This window comes from Trichogramma pretiosum, unplaced genomic scaffold (genome assembly GCF_000599845.2).
Source record: "Trichogramma pretiosum strain Unisexual culture from Peru unplaced genomic scaffold, Tpre_2.0 scaffold148, whole genome shotgun sequence".
NCBI classification, from domain to species: domain Eukaryota; kingdom Metazoa; phylum Arthropoda; class Insecta; order Hymenoptera; family Trichogrammatidae; genus Trichogramma; species Trichogramma pretiosum.
This window is the reverse complement of record NW_019641643.1, coordinates 102,234-115,122: the sequence shown is the minus strand read 5'-3', so window position 1 is coordinate 115,122 and position 12,889 is coordinate 102,234. Positions and strand designations below refer to the sequence as shown.

General features: G+C 39.9%; 1 protein-coding gene across 1 annotated transcript; it reads left to right on the top strand.

The window, feature by feature from the left end:
* Window positions 1–817: 817 nt before the first annotated feature.
* On the top strand, window positions 818–10,618 carry LOC111693856 (uncharacterized protein K02A2.6-like). Its single transcript, XM_023459750.1, has 6 exons — window positions 818–1,310; window positions 2,637–2,948; window positions 4,501–4,601; window positions 6,806–7,344; window positions 7,426–10,303; window positions 10,487–10,618. Exons 1-6 carry the CDS (start codon window positions 818–820, stop codon window positions 10,616–10,618), a joined length of 4,455 nt encoding a protein of 1,484 aa, XP_023315518.1.
* Window positions 10,619–12,889: the final 2,271 nt, after the last annotated feature.

Sequence of the window (12,889 nt, the reverse complement as noted above, 5' to 3'; positions counted from 1 at the left end):
GGGGCCGCCCATACGGAACAGTCATGGCGCGTCTCAGGGGTCCTAGGGCGACACCTCCGCGAGAGCCATCACTGGTGCGACGGACGGTCGCGGCGCTGTTCCCGACGGTGACTAAGGTGCTGATCCGGCTTCATGCGGGACCGGTCGGAGCCGTTGTCCCTGGCGTCACCCTTGAGGAGCTTCGAGGAGCCTGCGGCAGGATTCGAGATGGTGCAGCACCCGGACCAGATGGTGTGCCAAACAGGGCCCTCAAGCTCGCCGTCGCGCAGCGCCCGGATGCCTTCTTGCGGGTGTACTCGGCGTGCCTGAGCGGTGATGTCTTCCCGAGCCCATGGAAGAGGCAAACGCTCGTACTGCTGCCGAAGCCTGGCAAGCCGCCTGATGCTCCTTCATCCTACCGCCCACTGTGTATGCTTGACACAGCGGGCAATATCCTCGAGAGGATCATATGCAAACGCCTGGAGGTGTACACGGAGGACCCGGGCGGCCAATCGGATCACCAGCAAGGATTCCGGAGAGGAAGGTCGACCATCGGCGCCATTGAGTCCGTCACCGCTGCGGCCCGGGAGGTGGTTGGAGGCGCGAGGGACAGCCACAAGTACTGCGCCGATGTTCGGAACGCGTTCAACTCGGTGCGGTGGAACAACATCCTCGCCGCACTCGAGCGAATCCGCACGCCTGAGTACCTGCAGAGGATCATTCACAGTTATTTTCAAGCCAGAGTGTTGGAATATGATACTGATGATGGCCCAGAGTCTGCAGCATCACAGCTGGCGTTCCGCAAGGCTCGGTCCTCGGCCCGATCCTGTGGAACGTAATGTACGACATCATCTTGCGCCTGAGACTGGATGAAGGGGTGCGCGTGGTTAACTTCGCGGATGACATTGCCGTGGTCGCCGTGGCAGGGACGACGTACGAGGTCGAGGATCTTTTCCGCTGCGCCATCGCAAGGGTACGCGACGCGCTGTGGGGGCTGGGCCTCGAGACGGCAGACCATAAGACGGAGGCCATGCTAATATCAAGGACGAGGAGGTTGGAGACCATCACCATTGAGGTTGGCAACTGCTTCATTGCCTCCTCTCCTTGCATCCGCTACCTTGGCCTACAATTGGACGTGAGGTTGACATACAACGACCACCTCAGAGCGGCCAGTGTGAAGGCTTCGAAGGTGGCGGGAGCCCTCTCGCAGATCATGCTAATCATCGGTGGCCCCAGGAGCAGCTCTACGCCAGGGCGGCTCTACGCCAACGTCATCGACTCAATCCTCTTCTACGGCGCCCCCATCTGGAGTCTCGGTTTCCGGAACACAGGTCGGCATGCGTCGGGCGGAAGCGATCAATCGGCGAGCCTGCCTACGCGTCATCAGTGGTCGCCCGCACCTTTCGTATGAGGCTACCTACGTCCTCGCCAGCATACCACCGCTGGCCTTACTAGCAGACGAGCGTAGCCGGCTCTACCAGCGCCGCCACGAGGACGCGAGAGGCGAAGAACGCCAGGAGACGCTGAGAAGATGGCAGAGCCGGTGGGATCGCTCGACAAAGGGATGATGGACGCACAGGCTGATTCCGAACACCAGATTGTGGATAGACAGGAGACACGGAGAGGTGGACTACCACATAACGCAGCTCCTGACAGGACACGGCTATTTCAAACACCCGCTACGATCACAACTCTAGCGCAGATTGCCCAGCCTGCCCCCACACGGTCGAAAACGTGGAGCACGTTTTCTTCAACTGCCCTCGATTTGAGGAGGGAAGAGAGAGGCTCCATCGCCAGCTCCAAGAAGTTGCCAGGCCTGAAAACATAGTCTGAAACGTAGAAAACATAGCTGGCAGACGAAAAAAACTGGTTGGCGGTAGCCACCTTCGCCCACTCAGTCATAGCAAGACTGAGAGCCGAAGAGATGGCCAGAAGAAGATGACCGGGCGATGCAGCATGAAGAAGACGCAACAACAACCGGCGCAAACGTGATGAGCTCGCTGCACCAGCCCGGCCTCTCCCCGCGAAGTAGTGCCCAATGGGGGTTCCGCGGGGGTTAAACAGGGGCAGAAGGAGAAGTCGATGGGCCACACGACATCTATATGTTTTTATATCTTTTTCTTTTCTAACTCCACCCGTCTTACATAAAATATGTAACAACGGAAACTCAAAAATGTACCGAAATACATTTGATTTTAATAAACTGAGCCCATCACTCCATTATAAAAAAAAAAAAAAAAAAAATACATACAACAATAACACGAGCTGTGTTTACGGAGACTTTCAATTTTCGACGTTTTAAAAATGTATACGTTACAAATACATGTTCTTTTCATTCTCCGCTCTTCCGTCGGATTCACCAATGCAGCCAAGACCAAAATCGTATCCGGTCATGCAGTCGTCGGGTAGGGCGCGAACAGCAAGACATGAGCCGCATTGAATGATCTATGATCCAACTTAGCTCTTCAACAATATACAAACAATATGAGCGTCCCTATTACGTGGTAGGCAGTTCCAACTACCACTCTCATAAAGTTAATATTATACTTTTGTTATGACCATCATCCAAGTATCTCATTCTGTTATAAGGACAGGAGAATTACGTAGACCATTACTTGTGATTTACGCAACTTCTAATATAATACTCATTATTTCAGATAAATTGGTTTGCAATGGTAATATCGATTGTGCCAACGGTGAAGATGAACGTACGTGCTCTCATGCAACAGTCGACTGTTCATCATTAAATAAGTTTAAATGCTCAGAAGGATCATGTGTACATTGGAATCATACTTGTGATAAATATCCACATTGCATTGGCTGGGAAGATGAAGATGAACGACTATGTAAAGTTAACGAGTGTTTGGAAAATAATGGAAATTGTATGCAAGAATGCATTGATCTTCCAATAGGATACAAATGTCTTTGTCGTAAAGGATTTGAAATGATTCAAAAAACAAGGTGTATTGGTAAGATTTTCTGCTTGTAACATTTTGAAAGTATTTTTTCAAGTAAAATTAAATGCCGAAAATCGATTTTAAAATTTTTTGAGAATACTTTTCTCTCTTAAAGAACTAATTGTTGAGATTTATTCTCAAAGTCGGCCCCTAAAAAATCAAAAATTGGCGTTTTAAAATGAAAATTATTTTGAATGGCATAACTAGTCGTCGGAGTTGGCGTAAAAAGTCCTAACATTCTATACATTTCAAATTTCACCCAGATTTTTGCTATTCATTTTCTGTACGCTAGAATAACGGTTTTGTGACTTTTACGACAAAAAATCGAGAAAGTCCATTTTTTCGACGATAACGTGTCATACCACGGCCAGACCCGGCCATGGGACAGCGTGTGCTTTCCAAAGGTGGGTCATCCGGGGTCTCGGCTACCTGTAGGAGAGAACGGGAATAGGCACGCGAAATAACAACACGAGTGTTTGAATTTAAATAATAAATCTAACGATTTATTCACACTCACACACACACATTCACACTACAATTTCGTTGTAGTAGTCAGCCGACCCGGCACTCCAACTGCCTCGCAGGACAGCTACGTCGGTGACTACACTAGCTAACACCAAATACTTCCACCAGAAAGGCAATACGGCTTACATGGCTTAGACTTCCTTCTCCTGGATGGCAATAACTATGAGAACACTCCGGGTACGATTACTACCTTAAACTGACCTCTGTCAGTCGAGTGCTCACTGATATTACAACTAAACAATTCACCGCCACGATATTACTTTAACAAAGAAGTACTCGATATTTTACTTATAAAGAGAAACTCGCGTTCACTCGGGTTCAACCGTCTTTTCCAACGACCAAGTAACAAGTGAGTCGTCTGCTGATTTCTTCTCCTCATCCGATCTCTCTCTCCCTGTCGGTCCATAAGGAGTAAGCGAGATATCATCATCTTTCCTCTCTCCTCGTTACACACATAGGCCAAACATGAAACATAACAAGTCATTCGATCAGATACATTATTCCTACAATAATATATCCGAACGACGCATGTTTGCGAATCTACAACGACTCATCTGACGCTACGGCGTCACAAACGAAGTCGTAGGGCAAAACTGACTGCGGCATTCGATTTTGCAAAAAAACCTTCGTTAGATAATGTTTCGTTGATATAATTTTTTCTTTCAGCATAAAGTTTTGAATCTATTTTATGGTTGATTGCTTTTTCTCGTTGTTATGACAGCATTTTAAGACTTTAAGAAGCTATCGACATCTGTTCCCACCACTTTTCAGAGATTTAAAACCCGGCTTTATTTCATATAAACTTGACATTTAGAGGAAAAATAGAACTACTAATTATTTTTCAAATATAGCAAAATGTGAACTTGAAGCTCAAAAAAAAGAATAGAACAGAAGATAACTGGGCTGCTTATTGGTTACATGTCCATCACTGCCCATGGTGGGGCAATACTTCTTGAAAAACCTCACTGTCTCATTAGTCCATCAGTAGAAGCGACGACTTCATCATGTCCAATTGTTAGGTGAATGAATTTCGCAAAAGGTCTTATCGAAGTCGTCGATGGGATGCGTAATGTTACCACGGGGGGTAGTCCATTCGAACCTTGTCGATCCGCGCATCATTGCGAGAGCTGTAGATCATCGGTAAGTAAAACCAGATCGCTGGATTGCATTTCAGGCATCCACTTGAGTCACTTCTGATGCAGCTATATGTGCACTGAGAGACCTTTTAGAGTAGTAGGCTTTGTTGGCAATACTACAGCGCTACTACAGTTGTTGTAAGGCTCAATGGTAAAATTGATAGAATATCAATGCAAAAATGCAGTACTTAACCTGTTTTATTTTGTTGTGGCGCTATGCCCCTACACAAAAGAGCCAAAAATTCAAAAAATATGCAGTACATAATATCGTCGTCTCGCGAAGAGTAAGACATCTCAGATATCTTAAAAAATGGTAAACCTTTAAAAAACGTCTAAAATTATAATTTCTCACAACTTAGTGTTGAAAAATAATTTACATTAAAGGATTTAATTTTATTTTAGATTAAATTTTATTCAAAATAAATTAATTATAACATATAAGGCACAACAATATAATGATTAATAATCTGAATATCTTTACGCTTGACTGATAAAATCTGTGAAAAGTATGGTATTTTTTTACAAGAAATTCTTTTGATCTTAGTATACCGAACAATATAAGCGTGTAAATGGCTATTAACCTATCAAGTCCCAATAGGACGTTTTTTTGACATTCATTTCGATCGCTGTATTTTTGATAAAAAAGGGGTCAAAAAATATGCGAGTAGCCTGTTCTTATGTAAAATTTAATGCCCTTTTAGAATCTGAGCTCAGATTTTCGAAAAAATTATCAGGTCAAAAGTTATGGTTGATTATATCCAAAAAAAAGGTGATTTTGAAAAAAAAAATTATTATTTTTTGATTTTCCAAACGGAAAGCATTTAAAATCTCATGATTTTTGTACAAATATCGTGTCCTCGATGTCTAAACTAAAAGTTAGAGGGGTTCCGATTCGAAAAATTAATGTTTAAACAAACAAAATGGTGGTTGGAACGCAAAAAAATGAAAAAAAAAACTTCTAGAATTTTTAACTCGAAAACGAAGGACTTGAGCGGACAGAGGCAATGTCACCTCATTTTCTCTGTTTACTATTTTCATTGATTTCCATAAAGATCCTTGCGTTACATGAGAGATAAAATTGTCTTCTTTACTCAATTTTTCCATGTTATCAATTATATCTTGAAGCATACCAGGAAGCTCAAGGAATAATTTAAGGCTCTGTCTCAAAGGAACCCAAAAAAATAAAGAGGTTCAAACAAAGCTTTCTCCGACTCATTTTCAAGATTTGAATGTAATTTTGACCTACTACGTGCAAATTTGGTTTTTTATATCCCACTTTTTTTAAAAGTTTGAATCTTTTTTTTTCCGAGCTAACTTTGTCGAAAATTTTATTGTATCTGCTACAAATTGAATAGATATTTACGTAAGTTTTTTGAGAAATATTTGCATCAGTTGCAAGAATAGCTAATGTGTCATTTTTCAGAGAGGGTAAAAAGTAACTATTAATGTAATTACGGAAGTACAGAATTACATAATCCACTACATTTCGTGGTAAACAACAATCTCCATACAACATCAAAATTATAGTCATCAAGTGATTGACTAAAGCCAAGAGATCCATTTTTTCTCAAAAAAGATCTAGGTTCAGAAAGGTTCTTCTAGGTTCAAATCGATTAACTTCTGCTTATATTCTCTGATTTTATTGTTCAATTCACCGTCGCTCTGAGAGTTAAAAAACATTAAAATTAATAGTCTGTAGCATGTAGTTACAATACGTGCGCGCGAGGCAGCGGCGCGAGGGCTGGCGCGAGAGTCAGTCTACCGACAGCAGTCGAGCCGAAGCCCAAGCCACGAGTAGTCAGTAAAAGTGCATCATTCGTCTCATTAATCGTTTACCCTTTATTACCCCGAAGCTTGGATGCTACAATTGGCGACGAGGTGAATCATTTGAAACTTCAAGAAACAATAGAAAAGTATAGGTAAGGGAATTATGCTAAACTGAGGAAAACTGAGTGGTGTCTGGCACCACATAACCTCAAACAGCAAAACCAGAGAGCATGGGTAGTTGAGTAATACCGGGAGATTAACGGATGATGAATGATGATGAAAAAAAAAAGGAAAAAAATGATGAATGATGATGAAAAAAAAAGGAAAAAAAAAATGAACGGTGCCTAGGAAAAAAAACTACAGGCAGTTCGGTAAACGAACGGTGCCTAGAGAAAAAAAAACAGAAAAAAATTAAAATTAATTTTGAACTGTTATGTACAGGAATGGCTCAAATTCCCTCACTGGAAGCGTTTGACTGCAATGGAGATATTGCGTCGGTGGGTTTACGCTGGGAAAAATGGAATGTACCTTATCGCAGCAAACATTGTGGATCCCGAGAGACAAAGAGCAACGTTGCTACATATGGGTGGCCTATCGCTGCAAGAGATTTTCTACAACACACCAGGAGCTGAAGTGACTGGTGCTGAGCTTTACAAAACAGCGCTTGAAAAGCTGGATGAATACTTCACTCCAAAGCAGAGTAAAGTGTATGAGAGACATTTGTTTAGATCTATAAAGCAAGAAGCGGACGAGAAATTTGAAAAATTTGTTGTGAGACTGCGTCACCAAGCAGCTAAGTGTAAGTTCAACAAAATTGAAGATGATCTGATAGATCAAATTGTGGAAAAATGTGCGTCAAATGATTTGAGAAAAAAGATTTCAACAATGGGAGATGACGTGACACTTGAAAAAATTATAGCAGAAGCTAACGCATGGGAAGCTGTTCAGAGGCAGCTCATGAATTATGATCCAAATAAACTGTCACAAAGGGCGGTCTAGGTAAACCGAATTGAAACTAAAGATAAAAGAACAAATTTAAAAGCATGTACTCGTTGTGGAAGTTTAAAGCATCAAAGCGACTATGAAATGTGTGCTGCTAGAGATAAAAAGTATTTGAAGTGTGGATTTTTAGGGCATTTTCGTTCACAATGCCGAACCAAAGCAACAAAAAGGAAATCTGATGTACCATCCTACAATGATAAAAGAAAACAATTTAAAACTAAGGATCAAGAAAGTGTAGACTATATATTCAATATAAATGACGATGATGAAGTCATAATCTGTAACATTGGAGGTGTAAACACCGAAATGATAATTGACTCAGGAAGCAAATGCAATACTTTGAGCGATACAGCGTGGGAAAATCTTAAACAAAACAAAGTTAAATTATTGTGTCAAACAAAAACTCCAGATAGGAAATTCATGGCATATGCAGGCCAGAAAGTACTGACTATACTTGGCTCATATGAAGCAATCATTGAAGTTAACAATGTAACGAGTAAAGTGACATTCTACGTAGCAAAAGATGGACCAAGAAATCTATTGGGTAAGGTGACAGCAAAGAATATGGGAGTACTCCGTGTAGGGTTGAATGCAACTGCCAACGACAGAGTAGCAACACCTGTAAATGAAATCAAGGAATATGATGGAAAAGTCTTCCCAAAAATAAAAGGTGTCAAACTTATTATACCTATCGATTCATCAATAAAGCCTATAAATCAGTCATATTGCAGAATACCCATACCTTTAGAAAAAAAAGTGAATGAAAAAATCAAAGAGTTGAAAGAAGCTGACATAATTGAAGCTTTAGACAAACCATCCGATTGGGTTTCGCCGATGGTACCAGTTCAAAAGAGTAATGGTGAGGTCATAATCTGCATAGACATGAGGCGTGCAAATGAGGCAATCATTCGTGAGAATCATCCGTTACCAACAATGGATCAACTTTTGGCCAAATTTAGTAAAGCGAGTGTTTTTTCAAAACTCGACATAAAAAATGCATTTCATCAAGTTGAATTGAGTGAAGAATGCCGCTATATAACAACGTTCATCACGAGTACAGGCCTGCATCAGTATAAACGCTTAATGTTTGGGATATCCTGCGCACCAGAGTGTTTTCAAAAAATTCTGGAACGAATTCTGTTGCCATGTGAAGGAGTCACGAATTTCATTGACGATATAATCGTTTTTGGTTCAAACTTGGATGAACATAATCTGCGACTCAGGAAATTATTAGTTGTTCTGGAAGAAAACAATATACCTTTGAACAAAGCTAAATGCATTTATGGAGTTACACAGGTGCAGTTTTTAGGACATGAACTGTCATCAAAGGGTATAAAACCAATGGACAAGTACACTACTGCGATAGCCAGTTTTAGATCGCCGTCGACAATCGAAGAGCTTCAAAGTTTTATTGGATTAGCGACATACCTGGGCAAGTGGATACCAAAATTTTCAACACTTACTGATCCGTTGCGTCAACTACTAAAACTAAAATTTGGAAAATCAGCAAGTATAAAACAACACTGGACCACTGACAAGCAGCAGGCTTTTCAGCAGCTGAAAGATGAGTTGACAAATATTCGGACACTTGGATATTACAATCCCGAAGACAAAACTCAAGTCATCGCCGATGCGAGTCCAGTGGGACTCGGAGCTATTCTCATTCAAATTGACAACAACGGGCCGCGTGCTATTGCTTACGGAAGTAAGAGCCTTACAGATTGTGAAAAAAGATACTGTCAGACCGAAAAAGAGGCACTCGCACTGGTGTGGGCGGTCGAACATTTCGATATATACTTACGAGGTAAAGATTCGTTCGACTTGATCAGCGATCATAAGCCACTTGAGGTAATTTTTGGACGGAAATCAAAACCATGCGCAAGAATCGAAAGATGGGTCCTGAGACTGCAATCATATAATTTCAGAATAAAATACAAACCTGGAAAAACCAATATTGCAGATCCGTTGTCTAGGCTGTGTTTGAATGCAAATACAGTACCGTTCGAAATGACTAATTACGTTAATCTTATTGTAGGAAGCTCATGCCCAACAGCTTTATCGCTAGCCGAAATCAAGCAAGCTAGTAAAACCGATAAAGAAATAAATTTAGTCAGAGAAGGTCTATACAACAACCATTGGATTCAGGATGTTAACAGCTACAGGATTTTTGAGTCAGAGCTCTGTTTTGAAGATAAAATTCTACTTCGCGGACACAAAATTGTTATCCCAGAGGCATTGCGATCCAGAGTTTTGGAAGCAGCACATGAAGGGCACCCAGGAATTGTGTCAATGAAAGCTCGACTGCGCACCAAAGTATGGTGGCCTAAAATTGACCGAGACGCCGAAAATTTTGTCAAGTGTTGCAAGGGATGCACTTTAGTATCAGCTCCAAATTTACCACACCCAATGAAGAGACGTTCATTACCAACAAAAGCGTGGACTGAAGTAGCAATCGACTATTTGGGACCATTGCCTAGCAAACACTACCTATTCGTGATTGTCGATTATTTCAGTAGATACAAAGAAATCAAAGTGATGACAAGCATCACAGCCAGCGAAACCATTAAGGTATTGAAAGAGATCTTTTCTAGACTAGGAAAACCTTGGTCTATAACTGCAGATAATGCAAAGCAGCTCAAAGACTGCAGAGAATTTGATGCATTTTGTCTAGAATATGATATACATCTGGAGCACACAATTCCCTACTGGCCACAAATGAATGGCGTGGTAGAAAGGCAGAATCGTGATATACTGAAAAGACTAAAAATTAATCAACTTCAAAAAACTGACTGGAAAGACGACTTGTTTAAATATTTAATGATGTATAATAGTACACCTCACTCTACAACAGGAAAATCGCCGTCAGAGATGTTTTACAACAGGTTATTTCGAGATAAACTACCATCAGCTATGAATATTGAAAATGATCGTGTAATGGTAGATCTAGAAGTACAGGACAAAGATTTTGAAATGAAAATGAAAGGAAAAGAATACGGAGATAAAAAAAGGCGAGCAAAAAAAAATGATCTGAGAATAGGAGAAAAAGTATACGTAAAAAATATGATCAAACAAGATAAGCTCACTAGCGAATTCAATGAAGTACCGCATACTGTAATTCAGGTAAAAGAAGGAGATGTCAGAGTACAAAATGACGAGAAAGGATTGCAGCAAAGAAGGAATGTTGTTCATCTCAAAAAAGTAGAAGGAAAATGGACTGTGTGTGAGAAAGAAAACCAAGAAAATCAAAATTAAAAATAAACAATCATTCAAAAAATCATTACACCTAAATTAAATTAAAATGTTAACATCATGTTTGAGTTGAGTTTCTAAGTTTCATTTATTTAAATTGTAATTGTCATACTATGTTTATCTTAAATTAAAATTTTGTAACAAGGGAGATGTAGCATGTAGTTACAATAAAGACGTGCGCGCGAGGCAGCGGCGCGAGGGCTGGCGCAAGAGTCAGTCTAGCGACAGCAGTCGAGCCGAAGCCCAAGCCACGAGTAGTCAGTAAAAGTGCATCATTCGTCTCATTAATCGTTTACCCTTTATTACCCCGAAGCTTGGATGCTACATAGTCGATAAATTCAAACAGTTGATACTGGAATAAAGGTATCGGAAAATACCTCGACAATGAAAATGAAAGAATTTTGTATATTTTCCTGATCAACAGAAATAGATTTTTCTTTAATAAGAACTTTTCTATTCACATTCAAGCATACACCTAGTAAGAATAAGACAAATGTTGGTGTACAAGATTCTGAAAGAAATACGTAATTTATTAGCTGTCTCTGGCCAATTATTTTGGAAAATCGAGTTATAGTTAATCGATAAATCAAATATTTTGTATTTGTTTAAGCTTTCGATTATTTTGTCAAAGTCGTGAATAAGCTAAAACATATTTGAAATAACTTACGTAGTTATTTAAATAAAACTAATAACAAATGTATAAATTATTAATAAACTAGTTCCTCAGCAACATCTTTTTTTAAGGCATCCAAAACTTTTAATGTAAGTTTGTGACTTGATGACAAACTTATTATTTTTTCTTTGAAGTAGATATTCTAATCTTCTTTTATGAGTTTTCTGCCACTCGTTAACAATATCTATAGTTTTGAATTTTTCTGTGCTTGTCAAGCATTTGTGGAATCCATCCCCAAGACCAGCTAAAAGTTATGCTCATATTTTTTTCTTTATACATAATCCTTGTAAATATAAAATAATGACTTACATAGCTTTGGAATAGATTTTTGAATTTTTATTTTCAATTTTATTGGTGCTAGCAGACCAGAATGCCTCAAAAATCGCCTAATATCTTTGTAAGACCAGTACAATCTTGCACGCTGAGCAATTTTATCGTTGTCACTTGAAGCTTTTTGATAACCAGTATACAATAACTCCTGATCATGCGTTGGAAACAGCTTAACAACTTGTTTAACAATATTGCTTCCTCATACAGAAAGCTTTGTGACGGACCGATTTTCGACTTTCATAACTAATAATCGTAGAGTACTTTTATATATGGGTCAGATTCGGAATTTTTCAAATAAACCTGCGGGCGAGGTTCACGGATTTTCCTGAAATTTTGGTATGTTAAAGTACATGATAAAAAAGTGCCAAAACCAAAATTTTGGACCCCCTTCCCCTCTCCTACCTCCTCCTCCCCTATAGACGTCCATTTTATATCTATATTTTTTCTGAAGGCCTGAAGCTATTAAAAAATCTGAAAAAATTCATGAAGGTACTTTTCAACAATCCAAACAATCTTGAATTTTTTCAGATTTTTCGAGTGCTTCAGGCCTTCAGTAAAAATCATTGAAAATTTAAATTATTTTATTTTTGGTAAAATGGTTTGATGTACCAGACCGGAGTATTTTTTTCTGAATTCTGACATCAAAAAACGATTCCTTGAATTTTTTCAGAATTTTTCATTCATGTCCATTCGGCCTAGAGCTGAAAAACCGCTTTTTTCACGAAAATAATTTTTTTAAGGCGATACGGAGCCTTAAAAAATCTGGAAAAATTTTTTTCTCATTTTGTTCATCAAAATAGATAATCTCAAATTTTTTCAGATTTTTTAATTGAAGGCGATAGTTCTGGAGCCGACGAACGTTATTTTTAACAAAAAAAAGGTTCCTGGAACCCGATGGTTCCGGTAAAAAAATTTGAAAAATTTTTTTTTAAATTCCTTGTCAAATTTTAATAGATTTTGATCGTCGCAAAATTTCGATTGGAGCTTCCTAGCTCATTCTAGAGCATAACAAAGATTCGAGCGAAATTCTGAAGACGTTCATCACAATTACATTATTTTTCAAATTTCTTCTGCTGCTCTTCTTCTGCTGGCATCTCCGCCTGAGTTGGACTTCTTCTTTAGAACTCGCTGTCTAGTGTTATCTTGTGAGTGTGGTTCTCGCTTCTGCCGCCGATGGCAAGTGCCCAATTTGCTCTGTCGGCTACATCTTGCGAGTGTGGTTCTCGATTCCGGTGCTACGCTGTGAGTCTCCGTGAGTTTTTGATACTCCT